The 14,056-nt window shown below is 46.3% G+C and overlaps 1 protein-coding gene across 1 annotated transcript; it reads left to right on the top strand.

Moving 5' to 3' along the window:
• The first annotated feature begins 2,006 nt into the window (after positions 1–2,006).
• Positions 2,007–8,620, top strand: LOC141344575 (phospholipid scramblase 2-like). Its single transcript, XM_073849453.1, has 8 exons — positions 2,007–2,211; positions 3,374–3,528; positions 3,723–3,912; positions 5,820–5,887; positions 6,025–6,058; positions 6,153–6,370; positions 6,449–6,604; positions 8,456–8,620. Exons 1-8 carry the CDS (start codon positions 2,007–2,009, stop codon positions 8,618–8,620), a joined length of 1,191 nt encoding a protein of 396 aa, XP_073705554.1.
• Positions 8,621–14,056: the final 5,436 nt, after the last annotated feature.

The following is a 14,056-nucleotide window of genomic DNA, read 5'->3' on the forward strand; positions in this document are numbered from 1 at the left end:
GAAGCTAGCCATGTCCCTTTAGTGGCTCGCTAGCTTTTTTTTTGTTAGAACAATTTTTTTTCGTGCCTTTCTGAGTACAGACACCAACCCATCCCTGCACATAACATCCCCTGCACAACCTGGAACATAACATTTATTCCCGTGATCTGCCATTTTCACTATTGTCCTAGCTTTATTTTTTCACAATAGCCTACCTGCAGAACTTCTGATGATTCGGATATGCAAATGTTGGGGGCATTCAGTGTGCCGAGAGTGCACATACATGGTTTGCTTGTGTAAAAACAAATTCATGTATGTCACTGGAATCATTTTTAACTTGATTACAATCTTCATCCATCAAAACTTTACTAGTGAGACACAGACTAGTCCTGACTTTAACTGTGACTTGATAGGGGTAATAAAATAATCACCCTTTTTGAACTAGATTTGAGGATGCTAACTAGCTAAATTTTATGCCATATGTTGCATATGTTTATATCTTGAATCTGCTACATAGACCTTGCACAAAAACAAGAGATGGAATTTATCCCGATAACCAGTCATTGCCTTTATGTAGCGATTTTTATATTACAGATTGTGTCAAAGCAGCTTTACAGTATTAAACAGGAAAATAGTGTGTCGATAATGCAAAAGAAAAATAGTGAACACCCATTTCACATCCAGTTAAAGTCTGTTCATCATTGATTTAGTGATGTCATCGCCCAAGCTCAGTTCAGTTTAATTCCAGACTGCAAGAAAAAAAATAAAATAATAAAAAGACAAAAAACAACAACACCTGCAATTGTTTATGGTGTATTTATTAACTTAAAGTATTTATGGCGAATGTATTAACAAGAAGTTAAGTTTGCCCACAGAAGTTTGCCCACAGAACATTTCCAGGATGTTGAAACCAGAAGTAACTAAACTTAAAAAGTGGGTCAGACCCCTGCTTAACCACAAACATGCACTCAGTACCACTGCCTAACAGACGAATTGCTTCTCACTGGTATGCATATTTCTCAATACACATTTATTTAAAATTATTGAATTTAAATAATGTTAAATTGTGTATTTTAAATATGAATGTATAGTTTTATAAAGTGTTATCTAGTTTTTTTTAGGATTAAGATCTACAAAGACCTACAAATAAATAATGAAAACAAATTCATTCTCTTCCCAGATAAAATCAAATATGGAATTGTCAGGTGAGTTTGTTAAGGGTGTGTCAACATTTCCCCATTTTGTTTCTTTGATTACAACAGGCACTGTGTGTAGCCAAGATATAATCCTTGTGAAAAACAAGCTCACTTTAGCACATTTTTAAAATAATAAGTACTTGATAGAGAAAAAAATGTAATTAAAAGAATGTACTTAAGTGCAAACTTGTTTTCAAATGTTTTCCGATACTTAATTGCATGTCATTTGCAATTAACTTAATTTTTTTTATTTAAAATAAATATACAGTAGAGATCAAACTTAAAGAACAATCTATTAAAACTTGATTTTTTTCTGAAATATTGTTAATCTTCATCGCTCAAAATTTGAAGGAATATCAGCTGTAGATATACCACTGTTCTACTAACATGTTTGACAAAATATCCAAGGCAACAACATTTTTTTATTTTGTGGTAAATACAGGGATCAAAATGAGAGAAAAGTAACCACTGTAGCATGAGAGAAGATTACAACTAAAATTTTGGCTACAGCTGTCTGACTGTACTGGTGTGATCTTGGTCCACTCTCTTCCACTCTCTTCCATGGTAACTTGACTGGGTTTCTTAGCCATAAATTTGTCTCCAAGGATTTTCCAGATATTTTCAGTCAGGGTTAGATCAGGAGTCTGGCCCAGCCATATCATTATTTCAGCGTTCTTAGCTTCAAAGGAACTGATTTACTTGTTTTTGTTTTGCAGTAAACATTTGCATTCACCCTGCCATGTAGCTGTATAAGAGGCTAGACATAAAGTGAAGCGTCATTATTTCTCTGCGTTTCTTTTTTGTTTCTGTCAGTGTTTTATTTCCTTTGTTATGAATCACCCTGCCGTCTTCCTCCTCATGCTGGAGCAGAGGAGCCTTTCCCTCGAGGACCATACTAGACTGTTTGTGAAGATTGCCAACCTTACCCACTACCTGGACTACTGCCTCTGCACTTTCTACAAGACCAGCCTAAACTCAGGGTGCAGTGTGCGGTTATCTGGAGATGTCCTAGGGAAAATTTTGCCGCCTAAATTGAGTGGGTGCTGGTGTCCTGTAACACGTGAAAAAGACTATGGATGTCATGGACGATGACACCAGCCCCACTCGAGACCCAGAGCCCAGCCAACCCACACCCCGATTCGCGGAACCAGAACCCAAGCCCACTACGGACGTAGAGCCAGAGCCGGATGCGACTGAGCCATCAGCAATGGGAGTGACAGCGAGGAAGATCGCCACAGAGTCCCTCACGTCCACTGCGTTCTCAAAATTCTGGCAATTTGATAATACCTAGAATATCAAAATCAACTGCCAGCGGCAGATCATTTTCTTATCTAGCGCCTAAACTCTGGAACAATCTACCTAACACTGTTCGGGAGGCAGACACAATCTGTCAATTTAAATCTAGATTAAAGACACATCTATTTAACCTGGCTTACACATAAAACATTAACACATTCCTATAATTCAAATCCGTTAAAGGATTGTTAGGCTGCATTGATTAGGTCAACCGGAACCGAAAATACTTCCCATAACACCTGATGTACTCGTTGCATCGTAAGAAGAATGGCATCTACGCTAATATTAGTCTGTTTCATTCTTATTCCGAGGTCACCGTAGCCACCAGACCCAGCCTATATCCAGATCAGATGGTCACTGCAGTCCCCCGGATCCAGTCCGTACCCAGTTCAGATCATGGATCACCACCTGGAGATGACTTCTATAGCCCTGAATTTCAACCAGATGAGCTCAAGAGATGGATCATAAATGAAGACCTTGCCAACCTAGACGGCCATCTGCGCTACACCATGGGAACCTGATGAGTTCTCTACAATCTGACATTGGTACAAACTGCTGGTTTCGTCAGAGGAGATCTGGTCCCCCGACTGAGCCTGGTTTCTCCCAAGGTTTTTTTCTCCATTTCTGTCACCTGTGGAGTTTTGGTTCCTTGCCGCTGTCGCCTCTGGCTTGCTTAGTTGGGGACACTTTCCAGCGATATCGTATACTATTTGAACTGAACTGGATGATGATATCACTAATTTCATTGATGAACTGCCTTTAACTGAAAATTTATTGTTTACAATAATGTGTTACTTACACACTATTGTGCTGTTTAAATACTGTGAAGTTGCTTTGACACAATCTGTATTGTTAAAAGCGCTATATAAATAAAGGTGACTTGACTTAACTTGACTTGACAGAGCTTGAGCCAATCGAGTCCAACCAGGTGCGAGAGCTGGCCACAGCGCCCGTGATGGTGGATGTTTCAGTAGGGCCTGTGGGTCTGCCTGTGGGTCTGCCAGTCTCCATCAGCATTATAGCTGGAGGATCCCCTGTCTTCACCTCCAGCCTCAGAGTCCTGGACTCCGCCTCCGCCCTCCGACCCTGCGGCTCCACCTTGGCTCTCAGCTCCGTCACCCGTCGGCCCACCAAGCTCCCTTGTCCCTCTGGCTCCGCCTTGGTCGGTCATCGTCCCTCCATCGCCAAACAAGCAAATGGCGCTCCTCTTACAGCACAATCGGAAATGACTGAGCTGGCTTATCCCCCAAGGTATTAGTGTCCACTACAGCTCCTCCCAAAGTGGAAGCGTCCACCCTTGAACTCCTTGCCACAGAGGTTTCCCTTGAACTCTTTCTCTGCCCTGACAAAGCCACAGAGAACTTTCCTGAACTCTTTATCTGCTCTGATAAGGCCACAGAGGTCATCCCTGAACTTTATATCTGCTTTGACACTGCCACAAGTTCGTCCCTGAACTTTCTGTGCTCTGTGTCTGAGCTTTGCCATGGTGCCCTTTTCTAATGTCTTCTCCACTGGCCACCACCTTGGCTTCACTATGGTCTCCAGTTCCTTCGCTCCCTTCATGGTCTTATTCTCTACCTTGGCTTCTGCCTCACCCTTGCTCTACCAGCTCAACCCTCGCTCCCTGGTTTGATGGCTCCACCCTGACTCCCCACACTGCCAGGTCTGCAGAATGTAGTATGAGAAATTCTGCCTTGGCTCCTCCCTGGATAGATTAATCACGAAATCCACACCTGGGATGATATCTTCAGTTAAACCTTCCAGCACCAGAAATGAGATGGGTTTGGCATTCAGACATCCGATGCAAAGCAATACATGATCTTGCCTTTGTCCAGCACTTTTTCCAAGATGGTATGAATATCAAGTGGCCGTTGACAGGTTTTCCTCTTTAGATCCAGTTGTCACAGGAAATTTAGCAAGATGTTCCTGGAGGATCCATAGCCGAGAATGTCTTGCACCGAAACAGATCAGTGAGCAGAGGTTACCAGCATGGTAGTGCATGACAGCGGTGTAATCATGGGAATCAACTGAAGGGTATCCACCACTGGGCATGGTGGTGGAACTAGTAATTCATAAGTAGTCTTATCTTACCACCTTCGCCTCATTTTGAGCAAGGAAAAACTGTTTACGTAGATGAAAGAGTTGATCGTTCAATGATAGCTCATTGACTGTTTGCCCAAATACCTCCTTAACCCCTTAAGCTTGTAATACCGGTACAGTTATATGAATGCATCATTGTGTGTTTTTTGAAAATATTAACTGTGTTGGAGCACAAATATAGACATATAGGCCCGGTTTCGCAGACAAGGCTTAAGCCTAGTCCTAGACTAAAATGTAAGTCTGAGTTGTTTCAACTGAAATAAAATTGCACTAATTGATTTTAAAATATATCAGTGCCTTTGTTTTGTCTCAAGATGCACCCCAGTAATGTTTTTTTTTCTAAGCATGTTTATAAAAATTACTTAAATGTCCTAATTGAACTATGGTCTAATCCTGGCTTAGTCTAAGCCCTGTCTGGGAAACCGGGCCATATAGTATATTTTGAGAGCTTACAATCTAAACATTCAGAATACATGCATCATTTTGGCATTTATGTTACATAATGTAAGATAATAAGGTCTGAATTTGCCCCCCACAAACAAGCCACCCCCATGAAGATTGTCGTAATAATATTCATTTTCATATTCATATTTATATTGCTCAAACTTACCAAACATAGATGAGTCATATATCAAATGAAAACTCTCATTTCCCAAAATGTGATTATGTAGTTTATTTAATTGATGTAACTCATTACAGAGAATTACAATCAAAAGCATCACGACGATGGAAATAACTTCTAACATCATCATGTAATGTGTCATATGTCTGAAAAGCTTCCAATCAGATCTGTCCAAAAAGACATTGATCAAACCCCTATACCAATTGATTTTTGATTTAAGCCTTTCCAAACAAGCTGAAGGAGTGTGCTCGGAACTCGAAATGCGCACGGCCCTTCTAGCACACTAGCGGCCAGCTCAATGCAGAGTTGGGAGACTATGAAATGTGAACAAATACAATAATAATTAAGAATTATTCCACCCATGTGTTAAAATGTAAGGTGTTTTATGTCAAATTAGACATTTTTTATCCATTTAGCCAAATGTATGTGGGAATGGGACACTTTTGAATTCAGGTAAAAAAAAAAAATGGAATTAGATTTTTTATTTGTGGCTTTATGCAGGGGTTAATTAGTGCAGATAGGTGCAAATAAACAGAACTCTGGTAACTGTGGAAGTGTGGGCAGAAGGATCTGGCATGGCAGGTGACTCTGTGACAGTTTGTTTATGTCTATTTATGCTTCACTAGAGGTCACCCCAATGATTCCTTCCCCAGACCCATACCACTTTCCTTCTCATCTGGAGACTATCACCAGGGTAAGATAAGACTGGAAATGCTTCTTAGTAATAATAATTATAACAATAATAATGTTTATCATTATGTGTATGGTATTCTGACAAATGCATTTATTAAGATGTGATTAAGGAACCTGTAATTTTCATGTTTGTTTTAGATGGATCAACTGTTTGTCTTCAAAGAAGTAACTATGGAAGAACATCTTAAAAAAGGTTTGTTCATTAGCATTTCATGAATGAAATACAGTAAAAATTAAATGCACAACACCCTTATCATCAACCTTCTAATGCCTTACAGTTTGCTTTGGAATAAAGCCTATCAAAAGATTCAATGTGAAGGATGACACTGGGAACAAGGTTTTCAGAATTCTTGAAGACAGTGATCACTGCGGCAGGCAATTCTATGGTAGTAGACGTTCTTTCATAATGAATGTTACTGACAACTCAAATCAAGAGGTCATCAGACTGGTGCACCCATCAGTTTACTGCTTTAACAGCCACGAGGTATGAATGTCATCCTTATCTTGTTTAGTTATTAATTCTATTACATACTGTTTATTATATGTTGTGTGTATAATTTAGCTGAAAGTTCAGTCTCCACCGGGCACTCCCATTGGATATGTTCAACAAAACTGGCATTTTTGCCTACCTGAACTTATTGTTGCAAATGAACAAGGTGAACCAGCATTCAAGATTGAGAGACCAGGTTGTACCTGCTGTTCGGATCAAAACTTTGAGGTGAAGCACAGAAATTCAAAGACACAAGTTTTAATTTCCTATTGACTTATTGTTTTTTAAATTAAACTTATTTTCTGTCCTATAATCATTAAACATACCCTTCAAATAAAAATTTTAGAATTTAAATTGTAATTCTAACACTATAACCTTGACCCACATACAGTACACGTGTTTCTTTGGTTTTATTTTGTCAGGGATAACATGGTCTTTTTACTTTCTTGGAAAGCTGAATGAAGTTGTAAATCCATGTTATGTTAGACTTCTGTAGAGTAGTCTAAAAATAAATGTACAAAAAAATCTGTCACTAGGGCAGTACCTTTTCAAAAGGTACAAATATGTACTATTTAGGTTCTACTATGTATCTTTAAGGTCCTAAAATGCATCTAATATTTAGGGGTAAATAAGGTACAAAGGTGTACATTTTGACATTTTTTTGTGTATTATATTGAAAATATAATATTAAAGTGAAAAAAGGGGCACTAGATTTGGGTGTAACATGTTACACAATAGTCACAATATACTTTTTCTGATAACGCAGTAGTGTAACGCGTTACATTTTAAACTTATATAATTTGATTATAGTTACTAATTTCAATATAATTATGTCTCTTAAGTTACAAATGCAGCCTTAAGAAAAAATATTAAGTAAATGCATTTTAAAATCATGTTTTGTTTAATAATTCACCCCAGAATGTTGCCTCAAAATGTTGTACCCGATTTCACATATTTAAGTCTGGCATTATAGTTTGGGATAAGTCCAACATGTAAAATGTGTACAAGTGTCACAATAACACTAATATAAACATGAGTTAATGACTTATCAGAATGATATCCTCCGCTGGATCAAGCTGTGCGTCGCATTCTTCTTTTTCGTAAATACAAGGTTGATTCCTCACAGCGAGTCTTCTTCCAAAAATGAAAAGTAGCCAAGATTAACTTGATGAGTCTTCATATTTTGTTACAGAGGTGAAGTGGGCATTTACATGTTTGCATGTCCCATGTGGATGTGTGAATAGTGTCATATGAATAGTGCCCGCTGCACGTGGGTGTAACCACATTACAGATGTAAGATAGGAAGGACTTCATATGGATTACTTTATCAAAAACGTTTGTTATTAAAGTGACCTACTCCGTTTAATACTTCAAGCTTTCTATAGATATATTTCTCATGTCTGTGCGTCAAGTATTCGCTGAGTTTTCATAATTTTTTTGGTGCGTTTTTAGACGTTCAAGGAGGCAGAGACGGCAGAAACCGCAACCTGATTGTTTTCTTTATTTTACGAAAGCACATTTTTGTTGATATTGTGAGTGTACATAAATAAAAGTAGATGCTTTACATATTAAAATGATGTATTACTCTTACCTGTATGATAAAAAATGACGGAGTATTTTAAGTTATTTTTGTTGTTATCAGGAAAAAATGCAAGAGATTATTTAAGTTGCTTGATACAAATTACAAGATAGTCAGTCGATAATAAATTACTAATAGAACTATAAGTTTCACTTGGTAGTAGGGGTTTGATGAAACAGAGATGAGACAAAACACGATACTGGGTTCACGAGAACGAGACAAGATTTTTAAACTTTTTGATGATGATGCCATGAGATCTCGTCACATCCCTACTTTATAGTTTTTACTTAAAGATTGAAGTAAACTTGAAAGTAATTATTAATCTGATTACTTTTTAAATGTAGTAATCAGTCACATTATCAAAGCACAATTTTAAAGAAGTAATTAGTCATTTGTAGTGGATTACCTTTTTTTGAGTGACTTGCTAGTAACCAAATTTGCTTGAATGTATAATATGTTGTGCGTTATTACCTTTGTTTTGTCTTATACTGTGACCACAGCTGGTGTCTTTGAATGGGGCAGCAATAGGCCAATCATTTGGCAAGATCTCCAAACCTTTACCATGTAGTGGACCAAATTTTGTATTGAGGTTTCCAAGCAACCTGGATGTCAAAATGAAAGCTACTATACTGGGAGCCTGCATGCTTATTGTAAATATTGTTTAAAATACTTAGTCAAAACTTTTTTCTATTGTAAGACTGTTGTAAGACGTGTTAACTGTTTATTATTTTTTAAATTATAACTCCATTCTTTTTCAGGACTGCATATATTATGACCCGTTAAAATAAATGGAAAATGTGAGTGGCAACCTCCTTCTATTTTGACAATAGTGTAAACCGTCTGCTATTCCTATTTGCACAAAATATATGTAATTGTATTTGAGGCTATTTGTATCTTTGTGTGCATGTAACAGATCGTCTAGGTTACGAAGGTAACCCTCGTTCCCCGAAGGAGGGAACGGAGACGTTACATTGGGATCTCGCTTGAGAGACCGATCACCTCTGAGCCTTATTAAAAAGGCCAATTGAAAATTGGCGAGTGGACGTGCGCGCCGGCCACGCCCCCGTACATACGGGTATATAAGATGGCTGCGCGCACCACTCAGTCAGGCTTTTGCTGAAGAGCCGGGAGAGCCCAGCGTCAGCGCGACACCAGGGGCGTGGCAGGGGAATGTAACGTCTCCGTTCCCTCCTTCGGGGAACGAGGGTTACCTTCGTAACCTAGACGTTACCCCTTCAGTCGAATCACTTCGACGTTACATTGGGAACTAGACCCATGGAAAAGGCCACGACCCTGACGCCGCATTACGCACAACGCCACGTGCCGGCAGGTCTTCCCAGACGTGTCCGCAGGCGGTCATTGAACGTAACCTTCCCAACGCCCCGAGGCCCCCTTTTTATAAGGGGGCCTGCAGGGATGCCAGATGTACTGAAGCATGGGTTGGGGGGGGGCGGAGCACATGCAATTTGTGCATGTGGAAATGAGAATAATTCAATATATCCATAAGATTTCTTAGGGATACACGAGGGAAACAGCGGTCTCCTCCGCTGGAAAATATTGAAAAGTATAGCCACAACCTGCGGGGCGAAGGAGACCCAGGCAGGATCACAGCCAAGGACTACTCCGCATCTAGCCCTGACTGCGGGGCATGGAGGACCCAGGTTCGCCGGAGGGAACATTCTGGGAGATAGCGCACGGATCCACGTGGGAATGGCGCAGCAAGCCGACACCAGCCGTCCCCCCGCTCGCCTGAAGTCTTATGTTAAGACACGGGAGGAACGGCCTCTGCGCGGAGGTTGAAGAACCTAGCGAAGGTATTAGGTGTCGCCCAGCCCGCAGCTCTATAGATATCTGCTAGTGAGGCGCCATGAGCCAACGCATAGGATGAAGCAGCACTCTTAATGGAGTGGGCATGAACACCTAAGGGGCATGGCTCTCCCAGATATAGATAAGAGAGGGAGAGGCATCTACCACCCAATGAGCCACCTCAGTTTGGGGACAGCATTCCCTTTCTGCTGAACCCCAAGCAGATAAGCTGCTAGGTGCGTCTGAAGTGCCAAGCGAATTCATTTTCACATAGACACAACATCGCAAGGCTGGGTCTGCCTCCTCCAGGGCAGAGCTTGCAGGTTCACCACCTGACCGCGGAAAAGCGTGGTGGGGAACCTTGGGCACAATAGCCGGGCCGGGGTCTCAGGTAGTAACGTGAGAGTCGCCGGGCCCGAACTTCTTGACACACTTTGCTGGCAAGGAAAGCTTGTAGGTCTCCAACCCTCTTAATAGGAGCCGGGGCAGTCAGGAGCGCTGTCTTAATGACAGGACTCGACTGAGGCCCACTGAGCACCTCTGGGGAACCTTTGCTCGTTCAATGGGAGCCAGGGCAGTCAGGAGCGTTTTTCTCGCTCGACTGAGGCCCGAGGCTCCAAGGGAGCGCCCCGCGGCCTGAGAAGGCGACGGGGAAGCTTCCCTACAGAGAAGTTTGTAGGTCTCCTTACCCTCTTGATGGAGGCCAGGGCAATCAGGAGCGCTGTCTAAATGACAGGAATTCTAGCTCGACTGAGGCCAGGGGCTCAAATGAAGCGCCCCGCGGCCCCGAAGGGCGACGGGGGGGTCCCAAGAGGGTATGAGGCGCGGTCTGGCACCTCTGAGGGACCTCACGACCAGTGGGTGCTTACCTATTTTGCTTCATCTACTGCATGTGATATGCGGCTAAGCGGCGGCATATATTCCGAGAGTCGAGGGGACAGCCTGCGCTCCAACTCTCCTGCAGGAAAGGAAGCACTACTGCAATCGTGTATCTCTGTGCCTCTCAGCGAGAGGAATGCCAGCGATAGACCTCATCTCAGTGCGTGAGCCAGCCTTTGCCAAGGGAGCCCAGTACCGAGTGATAGTTTGTATCACGGCCTGAGGAAGGCTGGAGAGATCTATGGTGTCAAGCCGTGCCCTTACAGGGAGGGACTGCCGCGAGGGGAAGGTTACTAAGACCTAAGTCCGGGTGGGCCGTCCTTGCAGCGCAACCTCCAGACTTACTCCTCGTCCTCCCTGGACTCGCACAGAGTCTGCGCAAGGAGGCTCACTGGGGAAGGGCGTACTTGGGCCCCGGAGGTCAGCTATGTGCCAGAGTTACTCTGGCAATGGGAGGAATCGGGAGGGCGAGCGGATGTGGCTGGGCCTGCCGATATAACTCCAACTAGCTGCGTCACGGGGTGGAGTCGCCATTCTGCAGGTGGGTGGACTGCCGTGGGAACCGGGGGGCTGCACGGTTGAGTTTCCCTGCTTTAAATGAATGGCAAGTAGCAAAATCTGCCACGTTGGACTCCATGGGAGCAGATGGGAGGAGCTGTAAGCCTCTGTTGTACATGGCAACCCAACCCGTGGTAAGCCACGGGCTGACTTGTCGGCAATACTGCGGGAAAACGCCAGTCCGGAGAGAGCCGAGATGCCATGCCCGTCATAGGACTCGATCGTGCTGCAGCGGTCTCACATGAAACAGCTTAACGGCAAGCGGCTAGAGCTGACATGTGCCCCAGGAGCCTCTGATTTGAGGGGACCGCTGAATAGTTCCTGATTAGCTCAGAGACTACAGCACCAACTGCGCGCTCTTGGTAGCAAGGCGGGCCGTCTTGTGGACCGAGTCGGGCTCCCGACCGAGGAAAGGGATTCCCTCGGTTGGCCTGAAGGACCAGATGGCGGGGGTGCCGAGGCACCAGGTCCCTGTATTCGCACAACGGAACTCACGAGTGGGCTGGTAAGCACCAGTCGAAGAGACGGTTGAAGACGCGAGTACCTGTCTGCCGAAGAGGGGACAGGGGAGCTCCTATGGCCTAAAGAAGGCAGGAAGGAGAGGGACTAGCCAAGTGGAAGCACCTCGCGCTGAGCGCTCGACCCCCGGGGCAGACCGCCGGAGGGGTGTGCACCGGGGAAAGATCGAGACGCGACAGCGGGTGCCCTTCAGGCAGATGGCTGCAACCCAGCCCTGGAGACGGAAACATACTTGTATGTGCGTCGTCGTGAGCATGTGTGCCGACAGCCTAAGAAGGGATCGGAACAGAGCTCCATCCAGGGCGGATGTTAACCCACCACTCTAACTGGACACGTGAAGTCAGGACTCTTATCAAACCCCGACCTCGTCCCGGCCGGAGAGACAGGCTGGATCGCGTCCTTCGCCAGTAGGAACGCGACCTCCGCAGGCAGAACAGAGGCACGCCTGTTTCCGAATAAAGAATGTAAGGGGTACCTGTGAGTCTGGGCGGACGCCTGGAGCCGGGCCGTACCGTCCGTATCAACCAGTGTAGTGGTATCAAGGGAACGTTGACCGGCGTGACCGTGGTGGGGCAGCCTGGGGAAAGACAGGGAAGGAGACAAAACCCAGAAGGATAAACGTCCTGGAGAAGTGTCTAACTGCGCTAAGCAGTGCTTACCTACTTCCCTGGTTCCCGCGCTGGCGACATCCGGTCCCGAGTCTGGTTCCGAGGAGTGGAAGTGCTGCTCAGGAAGGAAACTCGGGGCCGGGGCCCCAGAGGTGAGAAAGCTGGGTCTTTCTGTGATTTCAAATGACCGGCTAAGTCCCGCTTCCAGCGGGAGTGCCGACAGAGTAGCTCTCTCCACCTCCGGGGGTGCTCGCATCAGGGACGCTTCGAAGCTCGCCTGCGAGGGTCTTCCGTCGCAGGACCCTGAGAGGCGAGCGGCGTCCCTCTCCCACGGGCGGCTCGACGTCGGCTGCGAGCCTGGATCGTGTGGCTCAGCAGGGGACGGAGCTGCGGGGGGACGCCCTCGGCGACGGGCAGGCGGAGGCGGGGGCCCAGGCGGCGGAATGGTAACTTCGCGGCGGGGCAGGATATGTTGGACGGCCTCCGTCTGCCTCTGGACCGTTGGAGCGCCAGAGGAGACGCCCAGCCCGAACGACGGGGAGGCGTACTGCTCTGGCAACTCGACGGGGTATGCTGATGGGCGGAGGATCGCAGGCTTTTGGGGGCCGGCGATACGTTCGACGCCGCTGAGCAAAAACCCTTCACGGTGTCGCCGAATAGGCCGCTCTGGGGAATGGGAGAGTCGAGAAAGCGAACTTTGTCGGCCTCTGCCATCCGGGCCAGAGTCAGCCATAGGTGGCGTTCCTGGACCACGCAGGTGGACATCACCTGACCAAGGGGACACGCCGCGACCTAATGGCCCGAAGGGCGAAGTCAGTGGCGGCGCGGAGTTCTTCAAGTACCCCCTGGTCAGGACCACTCTCGTGCAGGCCTTAAGGTGCCTGCACCTGGCACTTTTGCAGTGTTGCAATGGCCTGCAGGGCGGGGCAGCGTGTCGGGGGGCGCAGAAAAGGCCCAGCCGATGAGGGCGGAAGAAATTTCACATGCCCTAAAAGGGAGACGCGGAGGGCCCCACCAGGCGGCCGCGCCCGCGGGCAAAGGTGCACCGCGATGGCGCGCCCGACCTGGGGGACCGCCACGTACCCCTTGGCTGCCCCGCCATGGAGAGTGGCGAGGGGAGAGGAGCTGGAGTGCGCTTCAAATTAATAGGGCGCCATCGATTTTGTCAGCTCCTCATGCACATCCGGTCAGAACGGGACCGGGGGGGAGCGCGGCGCTGCCGCCGGTGCCCCCCCCAGGAACCAGTCGTCCAGCCTAGAAGGATCGGCCGGAGGCCCCTGAGGAACCCTCAAACCGATCCCCCCCGGCTGCCCGGAAAAGCATAGCCGACAGTTCGACATCAACCTCCGGGGGGGCAGCGACCACGGGTGGGCGCCGCGCCGCGGGAAGAGATGTGTCACCGTCTGACTCTCCCTCTGATGCTGTGACAGACATCTCATCCTCTGCAGGAGCACCGAAGGAGACGCTCAGCCCGCCAGGCGGGGAAGCGTCTGCTGCGGAAACTCAACGGGACCGCGCTGAGATAGAGAGGTCCGCAGGGCTTTTTGAGCCGGCGGAACGCTGTCTATCGTAAATTGAATGTCCCCCCCCCGCGCCCCACCGCGGTGGCCGAAGAGCATAGGCGGCTCAACGGCTGACCACGGGAGGGAGGCGGGGGGAGCCAGCTCGCGAACGAGCGGCAGGACTTCAGCGTGGTCATGGTCATGCTTTCACCGCATGGACCATTCATGA

This window comes from Garra rufa, chromosome 10 (assembly GCF_049309525.1).
Source record: "Garra rufa chromosome 10, GarRuf1.0, whole genome shotgun sequence".
NCBI lineage: Eukaryota > Metazoa > Chordata > Actinopteri > Cypriniformes > Cyprinidae > Garra > Garra rufa.